Raw genomic sequence first — 13,190 nt, 5'->3', positions numbered from 1 at the left:
CAAGCGCTTGATTTAATGTCGCGGCACGACGTGAACCAACTTTCACTACTTTTCCTTCCACTTTGAGGATATGAATTGTGCCCCCAATTTTGCATTAAATTTTCTATCACGCTTCTGGGGGTGGGGTGGGGGGGGGTGTGAAAATAAAGGAACCAAGCAATAGGTGTCGCATCTTGCAGTTCTTGGCCCTTAAGTGAGGAATGTCATTTTGTCTTTTAGGTGTGGCAAATTTCAGGATGTAAGGCTTTTGTTCCTCATCTATACACTTCTTCATCGGCGTGGAGGGCTCGATTTCCATGTCGTCAACTAAACATAATGTAGAAAAATGTTTAGAATGAGGACCAACACGCGCGCGCCAACTCTAAAACTGCATTATTTTTTACATCCTCACTTTTGTACACTTCCTCAACATTGACATCATCAACAAAGATCTGATTAAATGGTTGGAATTCCTCTATCTGCTCCACATGCTGGCAACTATCCACGATAATAGGTAGTTGGGCATCAGACGCCTCAACCTTTTTATTTAATTGAGCCTGCAGGTCATGAATATCTGAACCAAATTGGTCTATCTTTTGTCCGAGCTTTGATCTTTCTTCCATGAAGTATGCCATGTCACCTATAATTTCATCAAGATAGTCCTCCCATACCTCTAATCGGTGAGCTCGAACCAATAGCCAAGTATCACTTACAACATCCACTTTGTGAAAATCACTTGAAAGACTAGAAAAACAGTTAGGACACTCATTCCACTGACCACCACACCATTTACAAAAGTTTCAATCATAGAATTTAGAAGGGTCACTCAACACATCCCGTATGATCCAAATTTTAGAACAATTTTCCCATAAGTGGGGTCCTCCAAAAAGTTCACAAAAATTATTAAATCATGAATACCCAACATTCGATAAATTTTCGTTCGAAGATGCCATGTCAAGAAGAATACCAGGATATTAAACAAAAAAAAAAAAAAAAAAAAAAAAAAAAAAAACTTGAATAGACAAAAGAAAAGTCTAATCTAGATAAACAATTAATTTCTAAGTCCTCGGCAACGGCGCCAAAAAACTTGTTGCTCCCAAACGGACACGCAAGTATACACGGTCGTACAAGTAATATAAGAATAAAGTCCAGATATCGTACCCACAGGGACTTATGATTAACTATTTACTAAATTAAACTAATGCTAATTATCTAAACAAGAAGTAAAATCTCAAGATATAATTATTAACTAAATAAAAATAAAATAAAACAAAAAATGAACTTCAACCAAGAAAGAGCGGATTTTTTATCGGAGAAGAGATAGAATCTAGGGTTATGACCACTAACAATCCAGTTGAGTCTTCAAATCGTTATACCTGTGGGTTACTATTTGACGGGTTAATTATAAATTTATGAGTATCTTCCGAGTTGCTCACAAGCCTGTAGATGCTACTACAACGCCTATATTCCTATGGTCGCCAGAGGTAACAAGAACGCATTTAATTCTCCGTATTCAATTAAGCAAGGCTAAAGGGTATATTCCTATCCTCATTAGCGAAAAAATTATATCGAACAAGCTCTATTTATTCTTATTACGCATGCAAATTCCCTATCCCTAGTTCAATTCACACGCCACAGATAGTGTTCAACTATTTCGTCAAATAATCAAATAATTAAGACCAAGAATAATAAATAACCCAAAGATGGAAAACCAATAGCTATAACAATAATCAAACATCAACTTTCATGTCAACGTCAAAACCCTAGAACTATAAAGTTTAGATCCACATAGACATGGAGGAAAAACAACAAATCTCGTCAAATAATCAAACAATTAAGACCAAGAATAATAAATAACCCAAAGATGGAAGACCAATAGATATAACAATAATCAAACGTCAACTTTCATGCCACAAAAACCCTAGAACTATAAAATTTAGCTCCACATAGACATGGAGGAAAAACAACAAATCATCCGAATAAAAAACGTAAAAATGAGTATTACAGAGAAGAGAAGATAAAACCCTGTAACTACGGCCTCCACGGCGGCTCTAAGCTCTCTCTAGGTCTAAAGTTCTGAACTAAGGGTTTCAAGTTATCTAAAGTTATGTAAAAATTGTGGCTTATGGAATATTTATAGATTTAGAAAAAAACCCAAACAAAATAACTCAGTCTAAAACTAATTGGGAAATATTATAGTCCGAATATTATTTGGACCCTGTTCAATGTCCACCACATCTAACATTTGACGCGTTCAGATATGTGCCCAGGTACGTCTCTTTCTTAATTCTCAATTTCAATTGTTTCTTCTTTTGCCTTTGTTGTCTTTTCTTCTTCCTTATTTTTATACTTTAATTCCTCATCATTATGCTCATCATTATGTCTCCGGGAGGTTGTCTCCCCTCATTTTCTCTATCCTTTTCTTTTCTCACTTTTCATCCAATTTTGCTTCAAATTTCTTCATCTTCACACCGATTTATTCCTACATAATAAAAATATAATATTAAGCACAAGAAAATTTAATAGTACTCAAAAGATGATTAAAAGTATTAAAATGTGAGGCAACTAATAGCTAAATATATGCATTTTAGGCCGAACATCACTAATTCTTATGATTCTTAATTTATCAATAGTTCTCATGGTATCAGAGCCTATTTTTTCCTGAATTTGCTCTACTTCTTTATCAAGAAGTTTCTTATTGCAAACTTCAAAATGAAGGACCTTGATAGATTAACATATTTTTTGAGGTTGGAGGTTGAATATTTGCAGGATAGTACCATGCGAAGCCAAAAAAAGTATGCGGGAAATCTTGTTATATAGTGATGATTCTTAATTTATCAATAGTTTTCATTAGAATCCTCTTTTTTGGGAAGTTACAGGTCTTAAATTTAGAATCCGACGTAAAAAAAAGAGGTCATGGTCCTTTTCCTTCGTCCTGTTGAGCGCTTTCTTAGGTCGAGTTGGATTTTTTTAATTAAAAAGGCAGGTAGTTATCCAAATATATAGAAAGGGCAGAACGTGGGACGTAGGACATATGACTGGGATCCCTCAACCTTTACCAAATGTTTTGGTTTATGAGTCTTGAAAATAGAGATTTTTTCTTTTATAGGGGATGCTTTTCCTTAATTAGGTCCTACGCAATACAAATTTGAATTAATCGTAACTAGTGAATTCCAAAAATAGATGGTTATTAAAAAATAAAAAACTACAAATTGTCTCTTCCTAATTGATATGTCTTGCTCCTGTAACTAATTCTTAAATCTTAAATCCTAAGCAAGATTGAGTTTCTGGACTATCGAGAATACTTCTTGACTATAGTTATGCTCCCCATTCAATTTTTCTCCAAAATAGATTACTCCGTATTAATGATTTAGTAAAATGATGAAACAATGAGCTTTAAAATCCTTAAAACAAAATCTGTGATGTCCATTTGATGATTCTATATGGATTTTGGACATTCTCCTTTATTGATCCCAAAAGACTTATCTCTAATAAGAATTGTGTATAGGAAATGAAAGAAGAATGAATATCATATCGTAAAATAGAGAAAGTGCATGACTAATTAATCAAGTGTCGTTCATCCAGACCCCTTACTTTCAATACGATGTTACAAGTGTTGAGGAAAGAGCATGCATGAACTTGCATGGCCAGCTTGAATTGCGTGATAATAAACACAATAAATACATGGAATTTATTTTTACTGAGTTGACATTTATAAGCATTGATGATCTATTCCTTTCCTTCACCTAACTCTGACTATAGTCTATAATCTAAATGCACCGAGCTAGCTATACAGAATGAATGCTACTCTTAAGATGTTATGGTTGAGTTTTAACGCCTAACTTTTATACTACCTCGGTTCATATTATTTTGTCTTGTAATGATTACTAATTTTAATTTTAAGAATTCACAAGAAAATATAGAAATGGCAACAAAAAATTTAATATTTGGCAATAACTTAGTTTTATTGTTGGCAAATGAACTTTTTTGTTGCCAAAGAATTTAATTTTGTTGCCATAGTATTGATTATGGTTGCAAAAAATACTTTTGGCAACAAAAAAAAAAATTGTTGCACGTTGTTGCAATAACAGCCGTTGGGAAAAGTCTATGCAACAACTTTTTTTTTTGTTGCCAAAAGTACTTTTTGCAACAATAATCAATCTATGGCAACGAAATTTTTTTTGTTGCCAAAAATATTTTTTCTTATAGTGATTACTATAAAAAACTGAAATTAGCTTCAAATTTCGCTGCTAAATAGCTCGTAGTTAATAGAATTTTTTTTAATCTGTTGCTACATAGTGTTAGTGACGAATTTTGTTATTTAGCTACAAAATTTATTTGTTAATTTCTATTTTACGGTAGTGAATATTTGTTTAAACTATCATTTATTTATCTTTAAACGTCTCATTTGATAAACACTTCATGAATTAGAACCGTAAGGCTAAATTTGAAAAAAAAAAAATTCCTTTTCTCTAATTTATGTAAAGCACTTTCCTTTTTAGCCATTCTAAAAAAGAATGTTACATTTCTAATTCTGAAACTTCTCCTTCGACCCAAGTTAAAAGATTTCTATTCAAGTACGTTATCCACTTGCCCGGGCATGGTAGCTCAGGCTAAAGCAAATGCGCCTAAAGAATATAATGACTACTCTTAACGTCTTTCATAAACTTAATGTCTAGTCAAAATGCATTCCATGAATTGAGGAAAAAAAATTAATAAGTACTACCTTCCATCCCAAATTAACAATCACTGTAGCTGAAAAAATGAAATTCAAGACTAAAGTTGACAATTAGTTTTAATTAAACCCTTAAGATTAAGAAAGCTTAGTATTTAAGAGAAAAAATCATAATTTACTTTTATTAAATATAATGACTTAGTAAACTATATACCTTGCATTTATTATTTTATTAGCTGAAAAGAGCTGAAACGACAGTTAAAATGGACGGAAGGAGTAACTTAACTATTGTTTTTTCTAAATATATGTCAAAAACTTTGAAATAAATTCACTATATATTGCCTTTTCCTTAATTACTCAATTGTCCCTCAAATGTATCTTTAAATAGACCTCTTGTTATCCTTTCTACAACACCACAATTCACCAGCCTTATAATATTTTTTCGTTTGTGCGTGTAAGAGTGAGAAGTAAAGAAACATACGTTGTCTTTGAGTGAACAACATGTCAAGTTGGTACGTATTGTTTATGTTTGCACTAGTACTAGTGCATGCCACAGCAAGAAATATACCCGAGGTTCAAACTCATGATAAAAATGTAAACACTGAGATTTTAAGTACTGCTCCAACACCAAGCAAGGGAGGACTTGATGACAAGAAAAATTTCATCACATTTGGTGGCATAGGTAGTTGCTCTGGAATTGGTGGCTATGGTGGGATATTGCCAACTCTTGGCGGAGCTGGCGGCGGCGCTGGTGTTGGTGGAGCCGGTGGTGGTGGTGGCCTGGGCGGTGCCGGTGGCGGTCTTGGTGGTACCGGGGTTAAAGGGATCGGCGGCGTTGGTGTTGCCGGAGGTGTTGGTGGAGTTGGTGGTGTTGGTGGGCTAGGTGTTGGTGGTGGAATTGGTGGTTATAAAGGTGTGGGAGTTATAATTCCTTGAAGTGTTAGTTAGTTACTAATATTTCTTATCTATTGCATGTTTTTTTTTTCAAGTGTCTAGTGTTTAAATTTGAAGTTTTATTTAAGTGTTATTAGTATTATACTACTATTATTCCTCGACTACTATGTTATCTAGTATTGTTCCCAAGTCATTGTAATAACTAAGGATATAATAGTAGTTTTTTCTAGGTTGTGTTTATGTCCTGTTCATGTTCCCAAGTTGGTATAACTTGTTTCTAATGTATGAATGAACTTTTTTTCTTCAAGAATTAATTCTTCCTTGCTAGTTTAATTTTCAAGTCTTTTACTTATGAAGCAACCTTTATTAGCATGCATGATGTTTACGTTTGGTCATGTTTTTGATTTTTTTTTTCCATTCATATAACACAAACACATGCACACATATGAAAGATAAATTACAAGTGATGGGTCGCAGATGATATATAAAATTATTAAATATTGTATACCATTTTATAAATATCATGTATTATGTACTAGTACTTTAATTTCTAATAGGAAAAGAATGGGTATTTACATAGTAACTTTTCCCATTCCATTTCCTATACAAGAGAATTAAACTCTTCTTATTATTTTCAATTCAATATTACAAATTATACGACTTTAATCCATATAGACAAATTGTATTTACAATATAGTACATTTGTTCACAACTTCTTCTTTTCACCACCTTAGCTTTGCTGGAAAATACTTTTCAATGAGAGACATATAGTAAGGCTTGACTTCCTCCACATTAACATGAACTTTGCTTTTGCTATACAAATCATATTTATTAAAAATATGAAGCCACTTCAAGTTCTCCTTATCTTCCTCATTCATCAAGTGTTTGTAAGCTCCATTTTTATGCAATGGATAAAATGAATGATACCTTATAATAAAAAGTCCAGCTGATGGCAATGTTGTACCATTCTCTTTTGCAACCATGTACATATAGTCATCATGACCCCATGACATTATAACATTTTCTAGTCCACAACCCTCGGAATAAATTCCATTTTTTGTGTTGTAAATTGGGTTTTCAAAATCTTGATTTTCTTTGAAGTATTTGTGGTGGATAACTGATTCATCAAATGCACATCCAACAGGGAATGTGTCACCTACAACAGCCCATTGAGGGAGTCCACCAAACTTAGGTAAAACAATTATTTTACCTAAGTCATGAATTAAGGCTGTTAAATGGAGCCAATCTTCATTAGGATAATCTTTTCTAATAGCCTCAGCACTTTGTAATAAATGTTGGATTTGTGGTTCATCTAAATCAGGGTCACTATCATCAACAACCTCATTGAGCAATTCACAACATTCCCATATGCTCATTTTTGCCTTGTCCAATTTTGCATAGTTTTGTTTCATTTTCTTGACAAAGTCATAGGTTTGATTAATGTGTTGTGTCTTGTAGAAATTTTCCACCCCTTTTTGCCTTTCACTTTGTGCATTGTTGTAGTCCCTAAAATTATGGCCAAATGCATTGGTTTGGGGTACCATGAATTGATTACCCTCTAATACCAATTGATCATTTCCATAGTCATGGATTTTCTTTTCCTTTACTTGGATAGTCATTTTGTGAAGATCTTTTTTTTTTTTTTTTTTAAAAAAAAAAAAAAAGTAGAGGCAACCCACAAATAGAACTACGACAAATACCAAAAGCCTCAAATTTGAGAAAATGAAGCAAAGAAAAGCAAAGAGGGTTATCAAGAAGCAAAGAAGGTAATTAAACTTTTTTGTTTAATCTCAAGAAACGAAAGTAAGTTATGTGATGGGATATTTAGGTAAAAGAAGTTCAGTATTTATAAGTGAAAGTCCTTATTCATTCCTTAAAAATCTCGAACAAAGATAATATTTTCACCTCCAATTTTTTCAATTCTATTTTTTATTAAGTTCATTATCAGTGTAACAAGTGGTTGAATAATGGCTTATGTTAGACGATAAGAACAAATAGATACTTTAGGTTTAGGTCTAGGGGTTGGGGATGTGGGATTGCCCATGCAAATAGGAGTTTAGTTTCTATGGTTTATCCTAATCTAATCAAATATTTTTCTTTTACTGATCACAAATATTTTCAGCTGACTTAACTGGCAAACAATTAAAATCTAATAACCAACCATTAATTTAGTGAAACTGATTATTGTTTCACTGTCCGGAACCGTTTAACATGACAAAAGAAAAGAATTATTTTTCCCCTGGGGAAATTAAACTCAAGTTTTGGGTGGGCTCGAAATCAAGAATTTCCCCAATCTAAACTAGATAGGGTGTACAAAGTTAACCGACAAATCGCACCAAACCGATAAACCGAGTCAAACCGAGAAAAAAACTCGACTAGTGATTTGGTTTGACTTGGTTTGGTGTTGGCAAAAAAAACCCGATCATAATTGGTTTAGTTTGGTTTTAACTAAAAAAAAGTCAAACCGAACCAAACCAACCCGACATTATATTTATTCAATTTTTAAAATATTTTATACATAAAAATATTTATTTTTAATGTAATTTATAAATATTTCTTAAATTTTTTTCGTAGTTTTTTGTGTATTATCATATTATTTCAAGCTTGAACTTAAAATTTTGAATGCCAATAAGTTTTTTATCCCATGGATGTTAGTAACTCAAAGAAAGTCCAAACCAAAACCGACTCAACACTAACGCTAACAAAAGAAATTCAATTCTACGACTAGGAATGACAATAATGTTGGATATTTATTCTTTAGTTTTGCATAATTAGTCTAGAGAGTGAAAATACATAACTTAATTTTTTTCTTTGTTATGTAATTAATACTTATTACCCGTACTTATTTTAGCATGATTTAGTACTTTTAGATTATATATGGTCATTTTTTTTACGGCTTATTAATTAGAAAAATTTATTTTAACCCATTTTATTATATTTTTTGTCGAATATTATAATACAATGTCATTACTCATCTCACATTTTGTGTTATTTTCTTAAGAAACACCTTATTATATAGTTGTATCTTACTAGGACTAAAGAAATCTTACTAGGACTAAAGAAATATTTGAAGTAAAAGTTATATGTTTTGTATGAAAATTTTTCTGGGAAAAAACCCGAAAAACCGGAGAAAACCGAATAACCCGAGAAAACCTGAGGTTGAAAAACCCAAATTTTATTGGTTTGATTTGGTGTATAATTTAAAAACCCGACGTAATTGGTTTGGTTTGGTATTTAAAAAATCCGAACCAACCCGGTCCATGTACACGTCCAACATACAAAAAAAAAAAAAGATAATAACCATTTTAAATTAAAATTTAATTAGTTTGCCAAGTTGTAACAGGAAACGACTTGAGATAAACTAATGGATTACGTTAAATCTAGGATTATGACTTGGATCTGTTCTTAGTGAATGTGCGTCTCTAAGACGAATTTTCTTTTTGCATCTCTAAGTACATCAATTTCTTAGGTTGTTTCGCTGAGTTTTGGGCATCCAGAGGCAGAGCTAATTAGATTTTGCGTTAATAGATTCCGGATAAATAGTTGCAAAGTTCGGACCAAAATTACTAGGTTTGACAGAACTATGCGATGTTGTAGCTCTACCCAGTGGGGAGCAACATTTTTACAGGAAAATGAACAAGTCCAAAGATTGTCAAAAGTAAAGTTAAACAATTCTAGCATGAACAGAAAACTCCATAAATATTCTTGAAATCACTACAAGAAATGAGAAAAATCGCCACAAAAGATTTCTTGGTGGCGACCTTAAACTTTGCTGAGAATAATCTTGTCACCAAATTTGTGCCGACCCTTATAAAAATACAAAAAGTTACTTTCTCTAAAGTCGACACAAATAAAGAATAATATTTCCACAAAACTTATTCAAGAAAGTGTTCACAAGAGGTCGCCACTAACAACTGAGCTAGGTGTCGGGGGCTTTAGATGCGCTAGCGATTGACACATAGGGGAATAGTTGCCCGGGCAAATGTGCTCGTCACTTATTCGTGCCGACCCTTAAAAAGTAGCCACACAAAGTTGTGTTTCCTAAGGTCGACAAAAATAAAGAATAATATTGCCACAAAAATTACACAATAAAGTATTCACAAGAGGTCGTCACTAACGGCTGAGCTGAGCGACAAGGCCCTAGATGCGCTAGCGATTGACACATAATAGTTTCTCGGGCAAATGGACTTGTCAAGAGAGGTTTTTATTCTTCAAACAAAGCTTTTGAAGTTCCACCACAGCTTCATCAATCTCTTTTCCTTCTTCCCTTTTCATCTTTTCACTCAATTCCCTTGATTTTCCCCTTAATTCTTTTCCTTTCTTTTCCATTATCACATTCTTTATAACCTTCACTATCTCCTCTGCTTTCACTTTTCCATTTTCATTTCTCTCTACTTCTAAACCAACACCAAGTTCCACCATATATCTTGCAGCTATAAATTGATCAACTAGCACTGGCATAGCTATTAATGGCACCCCAAAATATAAACTTTCTAGTATAGAATTTGATCCACAATGATTGAGAAATCCACCAATACCAAAATGCCTTAGTATTTTTGCTTGAGATGCCCATTTGGTCACAATCATCCCTCTTTCTTTCACGCGTTCCTTAAATCCTTCTGGCAGAATCTCATCGATACCACTACTAATTTTCCCTAACAACCCATATGAAATTAACATTACTAAGCTCTAGTCCACGAGCGATCTTTTCGATTTTTTCCTTGTTAACTACACATTCACTACCAAAGGCTGCATACAAAGTCGAATATGGTTCCTTTTTGTCTAGCCATTTTATGATAATATCTTCAGAGTCCTCCGGTTTGCTCTCTGTGTTTCCTATCAACGGACCAACACTGATAACCTTATTCTTCGTTAAGTCGGAGAAATATTCCATGTACTTAGTCTCGGTGCACTTCCAATTGTTGATCAAAATAATGTCTTGTGACATTGCAAGCCCACAAAGAGCAAAAATGTCATCAAAAAACTTAGTCATGGATGCATTTTCCGAGCACAACTTTTCTAACCTGTATCGAGGTAGAAAGAGTTCTGGAAATGGAAAATCTCTCGAGCCATCGAATGCAGAAAGATTATAGAAAAAAGAAGTTGTTGCTGCTCCAACAATGATATAGCTAACAGCTGGAATATGTAACGTCGAGGCTATTTTTGGCGCCCAATTTTGAAAAATATCATATATGATCAAATCAGGATTGACATTTGTGACTATGTTAGAAAAAATTGGACCTGCATTTTTGTAACATTTCAAGAGAATTGGAAAAAGATGTCTAGGTAGACCTTTGGTTGTTTGATTTTCTAGTGGAAGCTCAAGGGTAGATGGCAAGTGAAGTTCTATTAGTTCAATATTTGTGTTTGAATGATTATAATTTGAGAAGTAATAATTGGATTGGCTTTGTTTGAGGAAATTAAGTATAATTGGAGTTGAACAAAAATATACATAGAAATTGCATTTGGATAGTCTTTTGGCTAGTTCAAAAAATGGGGTTGCATGACCATGTGCTAACCATGGCACCATCAGAACTTTGAGAGTGTTTTTTTGACTTTCCTCCATGAATGTCTTTGTGGGTTAGTTGTTGAAGAAGATGCTAGATTTGAAGGGGTGGTTCATGATTTATACTATAATAATTCCAAAAAGATGAAAGTGAAATTTTATTTCCATTTTTGATATTTTTTTAAATTGATAAGGACTCATCCACCTAACTCGTTTTCTCCAAGACAGTAAAAGTTTATCAGCACCCGTTGTTTGTATCAACCCAATAATTATATGATACATTTGTTCGCATATGCTGTTACTGCTAAATTATTATAATTAACTAATACATATTTATTCTTAATTTATCACTTAATTATAATAAGTTTATATGATTTGATGTAAATATAAGGCGTAAGTAAATTTTAACCTCTCTACGATTTACTACATGAATACAATTTTTTTTTGGGAAAAAAACATACCATATTCTTTAAATGTTTTTTTATAAATGTTTTAGAAAATACGTATATCGCGTGAATACTCGATATATTTGTTCTTCGAATGCTCACTTATGCAAGATTTTTTCCGGCATTTTTTCTTACCTTTTCTAAACTCTGTTGTATAACAATCATATTATAGAGAGGAGGTACTGTATTTTCCTACCTTGTCCTTCTCAATTTAATACAGCCAAATATAAGTGGCAAAGCTACGTACCACGTTCGCTTTTGGTTTAACCATAGATCAGTTTGGTAACATATGGCTCCTTTGCACCACCACGATATATTATGAAATGCTTGCGATTCTTTCAATTTTTGTATTAGAGATTTTGAATTTGAATTTTAAAAATAAAGATATTTTTCGTAGAAAGCTTTTTATCCACTCTTGGCTCTTACTAAATATATTTGACACGAACATGAATTAGTTGAATCAGTAAATTAAGATACCGATTGAGCATGATAATAGTACTCTCCTTGTCTCAAATTATCTGTCATGATTTTTAAAAATTGTTATCTCAAATTATTTGTTGTTTTACAAATTTAAGACAAAATTAATCATTTTTTTTTCCATTTCACCCTTTTTAGTTATTGTTCTTGAAAATTAAAAACACCTCAATTATATAGAGTGATGTTATTAATGTAACAAACACCAATGAAGGGTAAAAAAAAAAAAATATTTAAAAATTGCTCCTAATTCATATTTTTTAAAGAGCGCGTAAAAGAGAATAGACGGGGAAGCATAAGTTTTTTTGTTATCATGTGACCTACAACAACATGTGCTTCAATATTTGGAAAATCATTAGAAACATGACATTTATGAGTCATTACCTACAATAACGTTTGTTGACACCCAATTCAATTTTAACTCATCCTGCTTGAAACTAACGCCTCACCACAAAATAGCATAACATGCAACCTTTTACATATTTTTCAAATTTTAATACGATTTATTGATACTTATCCTTATTTATGCAAAGATTAAGATTTTTATCAATTTATTGTCATTTGAATTAATTTCAATAATCGTTACTTTTTTAGAGTCATCTGTACAGATACAGCGTAACAGTGCAATTATATCTCAATAAATAATCATTTTTATTTCTTTACAGCACATTATATTTTCAAGTATCAATCATATTTTTATTTACATTTTTTAAAATTATATATTAATAATCGCATTTTTTATAAGCATATAGTTATATTTTAATACAGTTCATTAATACAGAAAAACCGAAAGAGTTTATCGCAACACAATTAATTTAAAGATATTTCAAAATTCATCTTGTGCAAATTACTAAATTACCGCTTAGTGTACCATTAAAATTTCATTTACACCTCATATAATTTCTTTTTCCCTTTTTTTCTTCTCTGCGGGCCCACATGTTTTCTTCTTTTTGACTTGTTCACCTTGTCTCCTATATTTACTCCTTTCCCCTTCATTTTTTCAACGACACAATCTCTTCTCTTTCTACTCTTAGATCTTTCTCTCTTTCTTTTTCAACTTTTCTTTCTTATTTTATCTCATCTCTCTCCCTAATTTTGTCCCCCCACACACGTAGCCAGAGTCCGAAACCAAATGCCCAAAAAAATCAATTTGAACCAAAATATTCCTCAAAAAAAAAAAAAATGAAAGAAACATCTCTCTCCTCTCTTAATTTTT

The 13,190-nt window shown here is 32.4% G+C and overlaps 2 protein-coding genes and 1 pseudogene across 2 annotated transcripts; 1 reads left to right on the top strand and 2 right to left on the bottom strand.

Moving 5' to 3' along the window:
- Positions 1-5,055: 5,055 nt before the first annotated feature.
- LOC132040376 (glycine-rich protein 5-like) lies at positions 5,056-5,858 on the top strand. The gene has a single exon (XM_059431009.1). It carries the CDS (start codon positions 5,156-5,158, stop codon positions 5,588-5,590), a length of 435 nt encoding a protein of 144 aa, XP_059286992.1. The 5' UTR covers positions 5,056-5,155; the 3' UTR covers positions 5,591-5,858.
- A 147-nt stretch (positions 5,859-6,005) lies between these two features.
- Positions 6,006-7,360, bottom strand: LOC132040375 (inositol oxygenase 5-like). Its single transcript, XM_059431008.1, has one exon. It carries the CDS (start codon positions 7,165-7,167, stop codon positions 6,271-6,273), a length of 897 nt encoding a protein of 298 aa, XP_059286991.1. The 5' UTR covers positions 7,168-7,360; the 3' UTR covers positions 6,006-6,270.
- Positions 7,361-9,365: 2,005 nt separating this feature from the next.
- LOC132040374 (UDP-glucosyltransferase 29-like) lies at positions 9,366-11,161 on the bottom strand (annotated as a pseudogene).
- Between the last annotated feature and the right edge of the window lie 2,029 nt (positions 11,162-13,190).

This window comes from Lycium ferocissimum, chromosome 12, assembly GCF_029784015.1.
Source record: "Lycium ferocissimum isolate CSIRO_LF1 chromosome 12, AGI_CSIRO_Lferr_CH_V1, whole genome shotgun sequence".
Lineage (NCBI taxonomy): Eukaryota > Viridiplantae > Streptophyta > Magnoliopsida > Solanales > Solanaceae > Lycium > Lycium ferocissimum.
Note: the sequence above shows the minus strand (reverse complement) of the source record. Positions and strands in the feature narration are given on the sequence as shown.